Genomic DNA, 15170 nt, shown 5'->3' on the forward strand with positions numbered 1-15170 from the left:
GCTGCAGTTGGAAGCTCAACCAACTGAGCCACCCACACATCCCTCTATGCCTTTTGATTAAAATTTTTAATACATTTAGGTTGAAAGCAATTACTGAAAGGATTTACTATGAACAGTTTGTTTATTGTTTTGTGGTTTTTTGTGAGTCCATTGTTTATTTTTTTTATCCCACTCTTTTTGTGTTTTGATATCTTGTGGTATCAGTATGCTTTGACTTCTTGATCATATTCTTTCGTCTGATTGTTACAGGTTTCTATGGTTATAGTGAGGCTTACATAATATATCTTAAAATCATAACCTTCTATTTTAAACTAATAACTTAATTGCAATGGAATTTCTATACTTTTGACTTTACTTTTACTTCCCTCACTTTTTTAGGTTAGTGATGTTAGAATTTACATATTTTTATATTGTCTAATAATATAATATTGTCATAAAAATAAACATAACTACATTTAATTTATTTAAATACAGTTGTAACTGAATTATATACCCTCATTACCATAATACAAAATTCAACTTTCACTACATATTTCCATTACCAGTAACTTTTATATTGCCTTCTAATGTTTTTTTATGACTCAATTAGCTTCCTTTTTATTTCCATTCAATTGTATAGCTTTTTTTATAGGCAGGATTAGAAGTGATGAATTCCCTCAACTATTTTTTTTTTTTTTTTTGGTGAATACTTTCCTTCAGAAATTGAGACAGAAAGTTTTGACATGCATAGAATTCTTGGTTGTTATTTTTTTTCTTTCAGTATTTTGAATATTGTCATCTTCTCTGGACTGAAAAGTTTCTGTTGAGACATCTGTTGACAGTCTTATTGTGAGGGTTCCCTCATAGGTAACCTCCCTCTTTTCTCTTGCTGTGTTGTCAGAAGTCAAAGAATTTTAAATTAATTATGTCTTGGTATAGCCTTATCCATGTCTCCATTGGGTTCTTTGGGCCTCATGAATCTGGATGTCTATTTCCCTCCTCAGCTTTCAGAAGGTTGTCAGCTAATACTGTTTAAAATATACTTTTTTTCCTTTTATCTTTTTCTTCACCTCCTGAAATTCCAATGATGCAAATATTGTTTCTTTTCATTGTGTTCATAAGTCCCTAAGCTTTCTTCACTTTTGTTTTGTTTTTCTTTTTACTTCTCTGATGATGGATAATTTCAAATGCTTTTTCAGGTCAGCACTTCTTTCTTCTGCATGATCAAATCAGCTTTTGAATCTCTCTAAGTAATAGATTAGTTCATTTACTGTATTTCCTAGCTCTAGATTTATATGTATGTATGTGTGTTGATAGCATCTCAAACTTCTAACTTTGTTCATGCATTATTTTCCTAATTTAGTTTGTGTTCTTATAGTTCACCGAAGTTTTAAAAGAAGATTATTCTGAATTGAGACTTCATACATCTTCATTTTAGTATCAGTTATTACAGCTTTTTAAATTTCCTTTGGCAGTGTCATATTTATCTCATTTTTTCAAGATCCTTGATCCCTTATGTTGTTATTTGAGCATCTGAGTAAGTGGTCTCCCTCTTCCAGACTTTGCAGGTTCTCTTTGTCACAGACAATTCTCTACGAGTTTGTTCAGTTTCGGTTCTAAATATGTCTGATTGTAATGTCCTTGGCCAGGTGGTACCCATGACTATTGTCTATTTTAGGGCAATTCAAATGGTCACTCTTGAGGTAGAGTGTGAGAGAGTGTGTCACTGGCTGAAAAGAGTTGGATAGGACTGTTAGTTTGGTCCCTTGCCCAAATGAGGCTGTAGAATGGGTTCATCAGTTGCCTTAGTCATCTGGTCAAATTTATTAGATGGTCATGTCTGGGTAGTATAATCAGCATTATGTGAAGCTTCCCTGAATGGGCAGGGCAGCAGCAGAAGACCTGGGGCCTGTATGGCTTGTTGTTTGTTGTTTCATGGCTCTGATCAGGCAACAGTGTATACTGAATTCCCTGATCAAGTGAGACCACCAGTTTTGCTCTGCAGGTCGGGGGAACCCCAGGCTATGTTCTCTGTTAAAGTGCCACTGCATGGGGCGCCTGGGTGGCGCAGTCGGTTAAGCGTCCGACTTCAGCCAGGTCACGATCTCGTGGTCCGTGAGTTCGAGCCCCGCGTCAGGCTCTGGGCTGATGGCTCGGAGCCTGGAGCCTGTTTCCGATTCTGTGTCTCCCTCTCTCTCTGCCCCTCCCCCGTTCATACTCTGTCTCTCTCTGTCCCAAAAATAAATAAACGTTGAAAAAAAAAAATTTAAAGTGCCACTGTAAGCAGGGCTATTGGATGGGCCTTGCAGCTTTCCATTTGCTATGGTAAGGTTCCCTAGTTGGAAGGCCTGAAGCTGTACTCAACAATAGGTTGGGCTAAAAATTAATTTTCCAACCTGGGTACAGTAGAAGCAGCAGCTTCAAGGCCACTAATCCTTTATGTAGGTGAATTTTTTAAGAAAATTATTTTGAAAGGATTACAGGTGCCATATTTTTAATATAAAGTATTCTATTTATTTAAACTTATAAAGACAAAACCCAAATATTCCAGTAATCTCCAACAATCACCCATATATTCCTGTATCTATGAGGGTTTCTTGTTTGTTTTTTTACATTCCACAGTATTTATCTCTACCTGACTTACTTCACTTGGCAAATGCCCTTGAAATCCATCCATGCCACAAATGGCACATTTTAACTTTTTATGGCTAAATAATATCCTATCATATATATAACATCTTTATCAACTAATCCATCAGTGGGCACTCAGGTTGTTTCCATATCTTGGCTATTGTAAATAATGATACAGTGAACATGGTGGTGTATATATAATCATTTCATGTTAATAATTTTATTTTTTTTTTCAGATAACTCCTTCCACTTCTTCAAAGTGGAATTGTTGGATCACATGGTAGTTATATTTTTAATTTTGTTGAGGTACCTCCATACTGTTTTCTATAATGTATACACCAAATTACTTTCCCACTGACAGGAATGAAGGTTACCTTTTCTACCCATCCTCATCAACACTTATTTCTTGTATTTTTAATAATAGCCATTCTTACAGGTCTGAGTAGATACCCCATTCTGGTTTGATTAGCATTTCCCTAATTAGTGATGGTGAGGATCTCTTCATTTACCTGGTGACCATATATGTGTAGTCTTTGGAAAAATGTCTGTTCAGATATTTTGCCCTTTGTTTAATCAGATTGTTTTTGTTGTTGAGATATGTTACATATTTTGTCTTATTAGTCCCTTATCTGATACATAACTTGTAAATATTTTTGCCTACTCAGTAGGCTGCCATTTGATGGATTTCTTTGCTGTGCAGCAGCTTTTTTGTGTAATGAAATCTCACTTGTTCATTTTTGCTTTTGTTGGATTCAAAAAATCATCACCAAGGCTCATGTCAAGAAGATAATTGCCTATGTTTTCTTCTAGAAATGTTATGGTGTCATGTCTGACATTAAGTCTTTAATCAATTTAAAAATTTTGTTTTTTATATAAGATTGTAGTTTCATTCTGTGGTTTGTGGATATCTAATTTACTAATTTATCAGCTCCTGTGTCATAAATTATTTTATCCTACATTTGTGGGTTTATTTCTGGATTCTCTTCCGATCCATTGATCAATACATCTGTTTTTATGCCAATACCGCTCTTTTAATTGGTATAAGCTTATAAGACAGTTTGAAATAAAGGAGTATTATACTTCTGCCTTTATTCTTCTTTCTCAAGATTACTTGGACTACTTGGGGCTTTAAAAAACGTTTTTATTTTTATGTTTTTAATATGAAATTTATTGTCAAATTGGTTTCCATACAACACCCAGTGCTGATCCTAACAGGTGCCCTCAATACCCATCACCCACCCACCCCCCCGTCCCTCCCACCCCCCATAAACCCTCAGTGTGTTCTTAGTTTTTAGGAGTCTCTTATGTTTTGGCTCCCTCCCTCTCTAACCATTTTTTTTTCCTTCCCCTCCCCCATGGTCTTCTGTTAAGTTTCTCAGGATCCACATAGGAGTGAAAACATGGACTCTGTCCTTCTCTGTATGACTTATTTCACTTAGCATAACACTCCCGTTCCATCCACGTTGCTACAAAAGGCCATATTTCATTCTTTCTAATTGCCACGTAGCATTCCATTGTGTATATAAACCATAATTTCTTTATCCATTCGTCAATTGATAGACATTTAGGCTCTTTCCATAATTTAGCTATTGTTGAGAGTGCTGCTATAAACATCGGGGTACAAGTGCCCCTATGCGTCAGTACTCCTCTATCCCTGGGGTAAATTCCTAGCAGTGCTACTGCTGGGTCATAGGGTAAGTCTATTTTTAATTTTTTGAGGAACCTCCACACTGTTTTCCAGAGCGGCTGCACCGGTTTGCATTCACACCAACAGTGCAAGAGGGTTCCCGTTTGTCCACATCGTCGCCAGCATCTATAGTCTCCTGATTTGTTCATTTTGGCCACTCTGACTGGCCTGAGGTGATATCTGAGTGTGGTTTTGATTTGTATTTCCCTGATGAGGAGAGACATTGAGCATCTTTTCATGTGCCTGTTGGCCATCTGGATGTCTTCTTTACAAAAGTGTCTATTCATGTTTTCTGCCCATTTCTTCACTGGTTTATTTGTTTTTCAGGTGTGGAGTTTGGTGAGCTCTTTATAGATTCTGGATACTAGCCCTTTGTCCGATATGTCATTTGCAAATATCTTTTCCCATTCCGTTCGTTGCCTTTTAGTTTTGTGGATTGTTTCCTTTGGTGTGCAGAAGCTTTTTATCTTCATGAGGTCCCAATAGTTCATTTTTGCTTTTAATTCCCTTGCCTTTGGGGATGTGTCAAGTAAGAAACTGCTGCAGCTGAGGTCAGAGAGGTTTTTCCCTGCTTTCTCCTCTAGAGTTTTGATGGTTTCTTGTCTCACATTCAGGTCCTTTATCCATTTTGAGTTTGTTTTTGTGAATGGTGAAAGAAAGTGGTCTAATATCATCCTTCTGCATGTTGTCCAGTTCTCCCAGCACCATTTGTTAAAGAGACTGTCCTTCTTCCATTGGATATTCTTTCCTGCTTTGCCAAAGATGAGTTGGCCATACATTTGTGGGTCTAGTTCTGGGGTTTCTATTCTATTCCATTGGCCTATGTGTCTGTTTTTGTGCCAATACCATGCTGTCTTGATGATTACAGGTTTGCAGTAAGAAGCTAAAGTCTGGGATTGTGATGCCTCCTGCTTTGGTCTTCTTCTTCAAAATTACTTTGGCTATTCAGGGCCTTTTGTGCTTCCATACAAATTTTAGGATTGCTTGTTCTAGCTTTGAGAAGAGTGCTGGTGCAGTTTTGATTGGGATTGCATTGAATGTGTAGATAGCTTTGGGTAGTATTGACATTTTAACAATATTTATTCTTTCAATCCATGAGCATGGAATATTTTTCCATTTCTTTATATCTTCTTCAATTTCCTTCATAAGCTTTCTATAGTTTTCAGCATACAGATATTTTACATGTTTGGTTAGCTTTATTTCTAGGTATTTTATGCTTGTCGGTGCAATTGTCAATGGGATCAGTTTCTTTATTTGTCTTTCTGTTGCTTCATTATTAGTGTATAAGAATGCAAATGATTTCTGTACATTGATTTTGTATTCTGCAACTTTGCTGAATTCATGTATCAGTTTTAGCAGACTTTTGGTGGAGTCTGTCGGGTTTTCCATGTAATAATATCATGTCATCTGCAAAAAGTGAAAGCTTGACTTCATCTTTGCCAATTTTGATGCCTTTGATTTCCTTTTGTTGTCTGACTGCTGATGCTAGCACTTCCAACACTATGTTAAACAACAGCGGTGAGAGTGGACATCCCTGTCGTGTTCCTGATCTCAGGGAGAAAGCTCTCAGTTTTTCCCCATTGAGGATGATGTTAGCTATGTGCTTTTCATAAATGGGTTTTATGATGTTTAAGTATGTTCCTTCTATCCCGACTTTCTCGAGGGTTTTTATTAAGAAAGGATGCTGAATTTTGTCAAATGCTTTTTCTGCATCGATTGACAGGATCATGTGGTTCTTTTCTTTTATTAATGTGATGTATCACATTGATTGATTTACGAATGTTGAACCAGCCCTGCAGCCCAGGAATGAATCCCACTTGATCATAGTGAATAATTCTTTTTATATGCTGTTGAATTTGATTTGTTAGTATCTTATTGAGAATTTTTGCATCCATATTCATCAGGGATATCCGCCTGTAGTTCTCTTTTTTTACTGGGTCTCTGTCTGGTTTAGGAATCAAAGTAATGCTGGCTTCATAGAATGAGTCTGGAAGTTTTCCTTCCCTTTCTAGTTTTTGGAACAGCTTGAGAAGGATAGGTATTATCTCTGCTTTAAATGTCTGGTAGAATTCCCCTGGGAAGCCATCTGGTCCTGGACTCTTATTTTGGGAGATTTTTGATAACTGATTCAATTTCTTCACTGGTTGTGGGTCTGTTCAAGCTTTCTATTTCCTCCTGTTTGAGTTTTGGAAGAGTGTGGGTGTTTAGGAATTTGTCTATTTCTTCCAGGTTGTCCAGTTTGTTGGCATATAATTTTTCATAGTATTCCCTGATAATTGCTTGTATTTCTGAGGGATTGGTTGTAATAATTCCATTTTCATTCATGATTTTATCTATTTGGGTCATCTCCCTTTTCTTTTTGAGAAGCCTGGCTAGAGGTTTATCAATTTTATTTGTTCAAATAACCAACTCTTGGTTTCATTGATCTGCTCTACAGTTTTTTTAGATTCTATATTGTGTATTTCTGCTCTGATCTTTATTCTTTCTCTTCTGCTGGGTTTGGGGTGTCTCTGCTGTTCTGCTTCTATTTCCTTCAGGTGCGCAGTTAGATTCTGTATTTGGGATTTTTCTTTTTCTTGAGATAGGCCTGGATTGCAATGTATTTTCCCCTCAGGACTGCCTTTGCTGCATCCCAAAGCATTTGGATTGTTGTATTTTCATTTTCATTTGTTTTCATTTTTTTTTTAATTTCTTCTCTAATTGCCTGGTTGACCCATTAATTATTTAGTAGGGTGTTCTTTACCCTCCATGCTTTTGGAGGTTTTCCAGACTTTTTCCTAAAAAAAAGTTTTTATTTTAATCCCAATATGTAAGTATTATATTGGTTTCAGGTGTACAGTATAGTGTTTCAACATTTGCATATATCACTCAGTGCTCATAAAGACAAGTGTGGCTCCTTAACCCCCATCACCTATTTAACCAAACCCTCCACCTACCTCCCCTTTGGTAACCATCAGTTCTCTATAATTAATAAGAATCTGTGTCTTGGTTTGTCTTTTTCCCCTTTGCTCATTTTTTTTGTTTCTTAAATCCCACATATGAGTGAAAGCATAGGTTATTTTTCTTTCTCTGACTTACTTCACTTGGCATTATGTTCTCTAGCTCCATCCATGTCATTGCAAATGGTAAGATTGCATTCTTTTATATGGCTGAATAGTATTTTATTATATGTGTGTATACCTACATATGTACATACATATTCCACATCTTTATCCACTCATTAATCGTTGGACACTTGAGAGGCTTCCCTATCTTGGCTATTGTAAATAATGCTACTATAACATAAGGGTGCCTATATCCCTTTGAATTAGTGTTCTTGTATTCTTTTAGTAAATAAACTGTAATGTGATACTGGACTTTGGGTAGTTCTCTTTTTAACCTTTTGAATTACCTCCATATTGTTTCCCACAGTGGTTGCACCAGTTGTAGGTCCACACAAATTTTAAAATTGTTCTATGAAAAATGCCATTAGAATTTTAATAGGGATTAAGATGAGTCTGTAGATCACTTTGGGTAATACAGACATTTTAACAATATTAACTTTATAATCCATGAACATGGGATATCTTTCAAATTATATGTATCTTCTTTAATTTCTTTAATCACCATCTTATAGTTTTCAGTGTACAAGCCTTTAACTTCCTTGGTTAAATTTATTCCTAGCTAATTTTTATACTTTTTGATGTAATTGTAAATAAGATTTTCCTAATTTCTGTTATTCATGTGTAGATACGCAATATATTTTAGTACATTGATTTTGTATCCTGCAACTTTATTGAATTTATTATTTCTAAAAGTTTTTTTTTTTTTTTGGTTGAGTCCTTGGTTTAATATTTTTGGTTCTAACAGTGTTCAATATGTGGTAGGTTATCTACAAATAGGGACACTTCCTTCTTCGTTTACACTTTGGATCCCTTTTATTTCATTTTTCCTGCCTTACTACACTGGCTAGGACATCCAGTACTATGTTAAATATAAATCAAGAGAGTGAGCATCTTTGTCTTATACCTAATCTTAGATAAAAAGCTTTCAACTTTTCACCATTTAGTATGTTAGCTGTGGGGCTGTCATATGTGGTCTTTATGGAGTTCTCTTTATTCTACACCTACTTTGTTGATAATTATTATAAATGGATGTTAAGTTCTGTAAAATGCTTTATCTGCATCTATTGAGATGATAAGATATATTTTATCATTCTTTGTGTATATATGGTATATCATGTTGACTGACTTGTGAAAATTGAACCATCTTTGCATCCCTGGAATAAATCCCACTTGAATAGGTATGTGATCCTTTTGATGTGTTGTTAAATGTAGTTTGCTAATATTTTGTTGAGGATTTTTGCATTTCAGTTTACCAGGGATATGGCTTGTAATTTTCTTTGCTTGTGGCCTCTAATCTGGTTTTTATATAGGATACTGCTGGCTTCACATTATGAGTCTGGAATATTTCTTTCCTTTTATAGCTTTAGGAACACTTAGACAAGGGCTAGCATTCTTATTTCAATGTTTGATAAAATTCACCACTCAAGCAATCTGGTCCTGGACCTTTTTGTTTAAAATTTTTTTTTTAACATTTATTTTTGAGACAGAGAGAGACAGACAGTAAACAGGGGAGAGGCAGAGAGAGAGGGACACACAGAATCTGAAGCAGGCTCCAGGCTCTGAGCCGTCAGCACAGAGCCCAATACCGGGCTTGAACTCACAGACTGTGAGATCATGACCTGAGCTGAAGTCAGACGCTTAACCGATGGAGCCACCCAGGTGCCCCTGGACTTTTATTTGTTGAGAGGTTTCTAATTACTGGTTCATTCTCCTTAATAGTAATTAGTCTGTTCAGGTTTTCTATTTCATTGTAACTAAGTCTTGGTAGGTTATATATGTCTTTAGGAATTCATTTCTTCCAGGTTGTTCATAGTAGTCTCTAATCCTTTTTTCAAAAAAATGTTTATTTTTGAGAGAGAGGAAAAGAGACAATGTGAGTGGGACAGAGGATCTGAAGCAGGCTCCACACTGACAGCAGAGAGCCCAATGAGGAGCTCAAGCCCATGAAATGTGAGATCATGACCTGAGCTGAAGTCATATGTTCAACTGACTGAGCCACCCAGGTGCCCCTCTAATCCTTTGCATTTTTTGTAGTATTGGTATTAGTATCTCCTCTTTCATTTCTGATTTTCAGTCTTTTTTTTTTTTCCTTTCAGTCTAGCTAAGGGTCCATCAATTGATTTATCTTTTCAAAGAATCAGCTCTTAATTACATATATTTTTTCTATTGTTTCTTCATTCCCTACTTAGGAGAGCTTAATTTGTTCTAGTTGCTTGAAGCTTAAAATTAGAATATTTATCATTATGAACCTCCTTGTTAGAACTGCTTTGCTCTGTCACACAAATTTTGGTATGTTATCTTTGTACCTTTGAAATGTTGTCTTGACACAAGGAGAACTATACCATGTTCCATGGCTGAATAGAGCCACTGGCTGTGCTGGGTGTGCAATTAGCTCTGTCCACTTGCTTGCCTTATAGTTTGTGCCACACTGGGTGGTCTGTGATGGCCCACTTCGGATTCTCAATTTCCTTAATATTCTTCCTAATTGTGGGGGCCAGAAATCATAATCAGTAGGTAGTGAGGTTATGACTCAGCTCTTCTGCCTCGGCATGGGCAGACCAGGCTCCAGAGCAAGCAAAACTCTTCATTTGGGGGCTCAGACTAGTCAGACCTGCACCCCCACTGACTTCCCTGGTTAAAGCATATCACCAGCTTGGATCTGCAGATGAAGAAAACTAATTGGGACCAGTACTTGGACTATATGAATAGAAACTCAGCCTGCTAAGATCCATGTACTGTTTGTTGGAAGCTGTTTCTTTCTAGCACAATTAGATTCCCAGGGATTAATCCCTGAAGCATCCACTATGAGCTCTGTAAGGTGAAATCAGAGTAGAGGCTAGAGGCATTCACGATGCTGGGAGAAGGGTGACTGGAAGTGACACATAGGCTCTGTCTTCCCACTGGAGGAATGAGAGGCTGAGAGGAGACCTATTGCATGGTGTTGTGTTAGCCCTAGAAAGGGGAAATGTGCTCATTGTGTAGCTGTTCAGTTTACCCTTCTAATATAGTCTGTCTTTGGTCTCTCAAGTGGATGGTGGTGCCTCAGGCTAATTCCTGTGTTCTACAATTCTCTCAGTAGTTTCTTGTCCATGAATAGTTGTTAGGTGATTCCTGACTTTGCTTTCTCTCACAAGTAGAACTATGTCACCATTTTGACAATGATGACCCCTAAACCCACTCTTGTTCTGGTTATTCTCACATAGAACTATTTCTTTTTGTGGTAAATTCAAAATCTTCCTTTAGAAAGTTATTCTTCACTAATATGTTTCCATAAATTTTCAAAATATGAAGACAAATGCCCTTACGTGTTAATTTGTCATATTTCTTCCTTATCTCTCTTTAACAAATCACCCAGGCCACTCTCCCGTACTATAGGGCAAGACACTGAGTTTATGAATGTAGGGTTCATCCTCCACAGGCTTGTGCTTTGTAGATATGCATCATTTTTACCAGCCTTTCCATATATTCTGTGGGAGACTCTGTCTGCTGAAAACAATTACCAGGCCTGTTGTTCTTAATTAGCACTCTTTATCTTGCATTATACTTGCATTTTATGCTGTGTATGTGTTGAAATATGGACACTTAATTTCCCCGAATTTTCATTGAATGTGAAATTACAAATCCCCTGCCTCTCTCACCCATTTCATTTATAGAACCCCAAGTGATCCTCAAATAATCTTACACTGCATACTCATTTTTCCCCCAAGTTTTAATGATTTTTTTTAATTGAAAAAAAAAAAAAGATTTATGTAAAAAGCCTGCAGGTTAAAACAGTATACAGAGAGGTAATTATAAATATACATGTGCAGATATACTGCTTTGATTCATTTTAACCCCCAATTCCAACTAATCTAATCTACAATTCCCATACCTACTAAAGACCACAGACTCCATTAGAATTCTGGATTAGTAAGGAGTTTACTATCTCTTATCCCATGCAACTACAATCTATTTAAAAAATTTAGATCTGGATTCTAAAACTCAAATTCTTCCCGGGGTTAAATAAGTGGGATACAAGATGCAAATCAGATTTTAGGGCATGTCTTCTTTCCAGAACTCAGTTCCAGCCTATTTTTGTCATGCAAGAATATAGTTAGCACTTGAAGAAGTTAGCTTCCATAAATCCACAGCAGGATTTTTTTTAAGAAGGTAAGTAAATCAACACATTTATCTGCTCATCTAACATTGTGCAACAAGATTGAAGGGAACAATAATGAACCTATTTGTCAGATAGTTCCTTACAAATGTCCTCTTTTCAACTTCCTTTTCAGGCCAAATGGCCAAGAGAAGCTACTCTTCATCTGCCTCTCCCCTAATGTTGTTTTTACTTTTCAACTTCTTTCTAATTTAGTAACATCTTCCTACCCCTACCAAAAATGAACACACTCACCTAGAATTTCAGATAGGAATACGCTATTTGTTTCCATAGCTGCAGTAAATACCATGATTTTCAATAAGCAAACACCATAACCACATTGGCGAACATAGTCTCAGACACAGTGGAGATCCTTAAGTGCCTTCAGATTTAAGCAAATGAGTCAAAAATAAAGTAGGAAAAAATTAATAAAGTCATATTTCATTGTTTTAGTAGATTCAGCTATGGAAAACTGTTGGCCTTCTCATAGCTGATATGAATACTAATACATTTCACTTGAAGGTCTGTTATCCATAAAGTCTTGTGTATTTTCAAGGGGAAGTGTTCCAAAATGTCTATGTAGAAAAATAAATAGGATTTTCTTTTCTTACAGAATAGAAACAGTATTTTTTTAATTTAGACCTTCAATGAAAACAGTGGGTTTTGGTTATTGAAGTAAATGTTTCCTTTAAGAATGTTTACTGAACTGAAAACATTTACTAAGAAATGTGAGCTTTATTTAGTTATCTGTAGTTATTATGTGATCAAAGTAAAAGGAATCTAATTCTCAAAGCATCCTTTTCAAACCTCAACTTTTTACCTCAGGAAATTGATGTTGTAAACATTTTCCATATCCTGTAAGAAAAGTTTTTTCCCCAACTAAATACTTATTAATGAGGAAATGAGCCTTGGGGAAACTCAATTTGTGAATAAAGAGAGAAAAAGATTGATAAAATACAAGGAAGAATTCAAAATCAGGAAGAAAAAATAATTCTCATCCAGGGTAGAAATCTCAATTTATAAGCCATAACAGAAAGAAAATAAACAACTTTCATTTTTATACAATTTGTTAATGGAAATATGATATTCTTAAGTCAATCCTTTCTAAATTTTTGAGGATGAGGTTTTGGATAAATTTAAATATTTAAAAATAAGAATGGTTTGATAAAAAGACTAATATAGGGGTCATGACATTTGTATTAGATTTAAAATCTAAGTCCCATTAACATATTACACTTGTATGAAATACACAGGCATAAGTGACATGAAAAGCCAAGATAACCTAAGTTGTTATCCTGGTTCTACAAACAGGAAGCTTTGTACAACTGATTTAACCCTGGTAAGCCACAGTTGTCTTATGTGAGAAAAAAAAAATGTAAAAATATAGTACTTGTCACAGCTGAACATTTGCTACTGGTGAGGAAAGAAATTATGCAATAAGTGGATAACAATGTGCTTATATGAAAATTATTACATCATAAGTAGAGTACAGCTGGATTATAGATTTGAATATAAAAAATGAAGCCTAAGAAAAGATAAGTACGCAAGTAATACAATTTTAGAGTAGTAAAGGTTCTTCTAAGCACAATTCCAAAGGCAGAAGCAATTAAGAGAAGACAATACGATCAATATGTGGTCTTCATCTTACTTTTCCCAGCATTTAACATAGTCAATCACCTCTTCCTTCTTGATTTACTTCTTCCTTGAGATTCGAGGACTCAAGAATATCTTTTCTCCTACCCCATGAGACACTTTTTCAGTTCATTCTGGTGCTCCATCTTTTATCCTCTTTTCCCTTGGACTTAAATTCCAAATTTGCTTCTCACCCAAAACCAATTCTTAAACATACTGGTATGTGTATCGGTGGTAATAGTGAGGTACGGGTTTTTAAGCTTAATATGCTACCAAAAGCATTCTTTAATTATGCATATATATTATATATGTATGATTGAGGATGCCTATTTTAATAATTAGTAATTTCCCCTGCAGGATGGGATTGTAGGTAAAAACAATTTTTTATTCATTGTTAGCCAGAGTATTCAAATGTTTAAACGATTTTTTGGTTGTTAACACCCACCCAATAGGAGGCATGATATCACCCAGATGGTGACATCAGTTGTTCCTGACCTTGCTCTCCCTTACAGGAGTATTCATGGACAAGACACCTCTAAGATAATCCTAGAACAGAGGAATGGGCCTGAAGTACCCTCATGCATCAAAGAGATGAGGGGATACTCTATTAGAAAGGTAAGAGAAGCAGCTACATGGTGACTTTATCACCTGTCTGCTAGTTGAGTGCAGTACCATGCTGAGAGGTCTGCCCTGAGCCTCTGGTCCTGCTAGAGGAAAAAAATAATAGCCTAGTGGTGACATCAGGCTGGGTAACATCCGACTGGGGTCTTGCACTATATGGATTGAGGGGAATCTGCCTATGACTGAGGAAGGGGGAGTGGCTTGTAATAGCCACACTCCTTTCTTGGCAGAGTGAGTTCATTCAGGAAGTATCCCAACCAGCTAACTGCAGAACCAAGTTAATGGTGCACTCTGACCAGGAAAATCAGTGCAATCATTTCTGCCTGATTCAAATCCTCAAGGAATTTTACTGGCCCTAGAGCTTGGTTTGCCCATGCAAAGGTGCTAGATGATGGTCAAACCTGCTGCAACCCAACCTTGCCCCAGCTGACCACAAGGGCTGACAAAAATACCTAGAAGCTACACAAACTAGTCATGCTCTTGTCCTGTTGCCCAGACCACCGCAGGGAAAATAAGCTTAGTGTACCACCATATGTTGGCTATAGTACCCAGGCACAACCATCCAGTAACCATATGAAAGAACCCCCCAAACCAGTGAGACCATTCTTCAGCCTCACTGGGGCAGGTAACCAAGCCAAATATCTAATCCAACTGCATTTAATCTTGAGGTCAAGGATGGGAGTAAACAACTGGCTTGCATAAAAACAGACAATAGTAAGAGGCCCCCATGGCCAAGGACACTACCAGCAGATACTTCAAGAACCCAAACTGATTGGCGCAGGACTATTTATGATAAAGCAAAGTTTGGAAGAGCAACCTTCTTATTAAGATACTTACATAAGGGATCAAGAACCCCCAACAATCAGGTAAAGATGACACCACCAAAAGAATAAAGCTCCAATAACTGCAATGAAATGGAGATCGATGAATTGTCATAGGATTCCAAATAATGCTTTCAGGAAGTTTAGTGAACTACAAGAACATGAAGACACGTAATCAAAATTAGGAAAACAATGCCTAACACAAAATGAGAAGTTCAACAAAGAAACAGAAACCATAAAGTCTCAGAACTGAAGAATCCATTAACTTCCAATAGGTTCAAAAGCAGACTTGACCATCTTTACTATGAGTAATTACTTCAAATAAAAATAGATGAAAAAGATATAAAATGAATGGATTAAAAGTAAGATACATCAATATGCTATCTACATGAAAATGCAATTACCTTAAAGACACATGGACTGAGATTGAAAAGATGGAAAAAGGTATTTCAAGCAAAGCAAATGGTAACTAAAAACAAAACAAAAGAAAACAAAAAACCCCGGAACTTAGGTAAAGGTCATTACATAATGTAAAAGAAGTCATCCCATCATGTAGATAT

The 15170-nt window shown here is 36.3% G+C and overlaps 1 protein-coding gene across 5 annotated transcripts in view; it reads right to left on the reverse strand.

The window, feature by feature from the left end:
- The window catches only part of HMGCLL1 (3-hydroxymethyl-3-methylglutaryl-CoA lyase like 1), a 194148-nt gene that overhangs the window by 59254 nt on the left and 119724 nt on the right, over positions 1 to 15170 (reverse strand). The window contains exon 8 of one of the 5 annotated variants that reach the window (XM_045498583.1): positions 12759 to 13337. The exons of the other annotated variants lie outside the window; for them this stretch is intronic. Coding sequence (XP_045354539.1) covers positions 13293 to 13337 — 45 coding nt within the window. The 3' untranslated portion in view covers positions 12759 to 13292. Of the gene's footprint in view, positions 1 to 12758; positions 13338 to 15170 lie in introns of those variants that run through there. 5 annotated transcript variants of the gene reach the window in all.

The sequence above is a fragment of the Leopardus geoffroyi genome, chromosome B2 (genome assembly GCF_018350155.1).
Source record: "Leopardus geoffroyi isolate Oge1 chromosome B2, O.geoffroyi_Oge1_pat1.0, whole genome shotgun sequence".
NCBI classification, from domain to species: Eukaryota; Metazoa; Chordata; class Mammalia; order Carnivora; family Felidae; genus Leopardus; species Leopardus geoffroyi.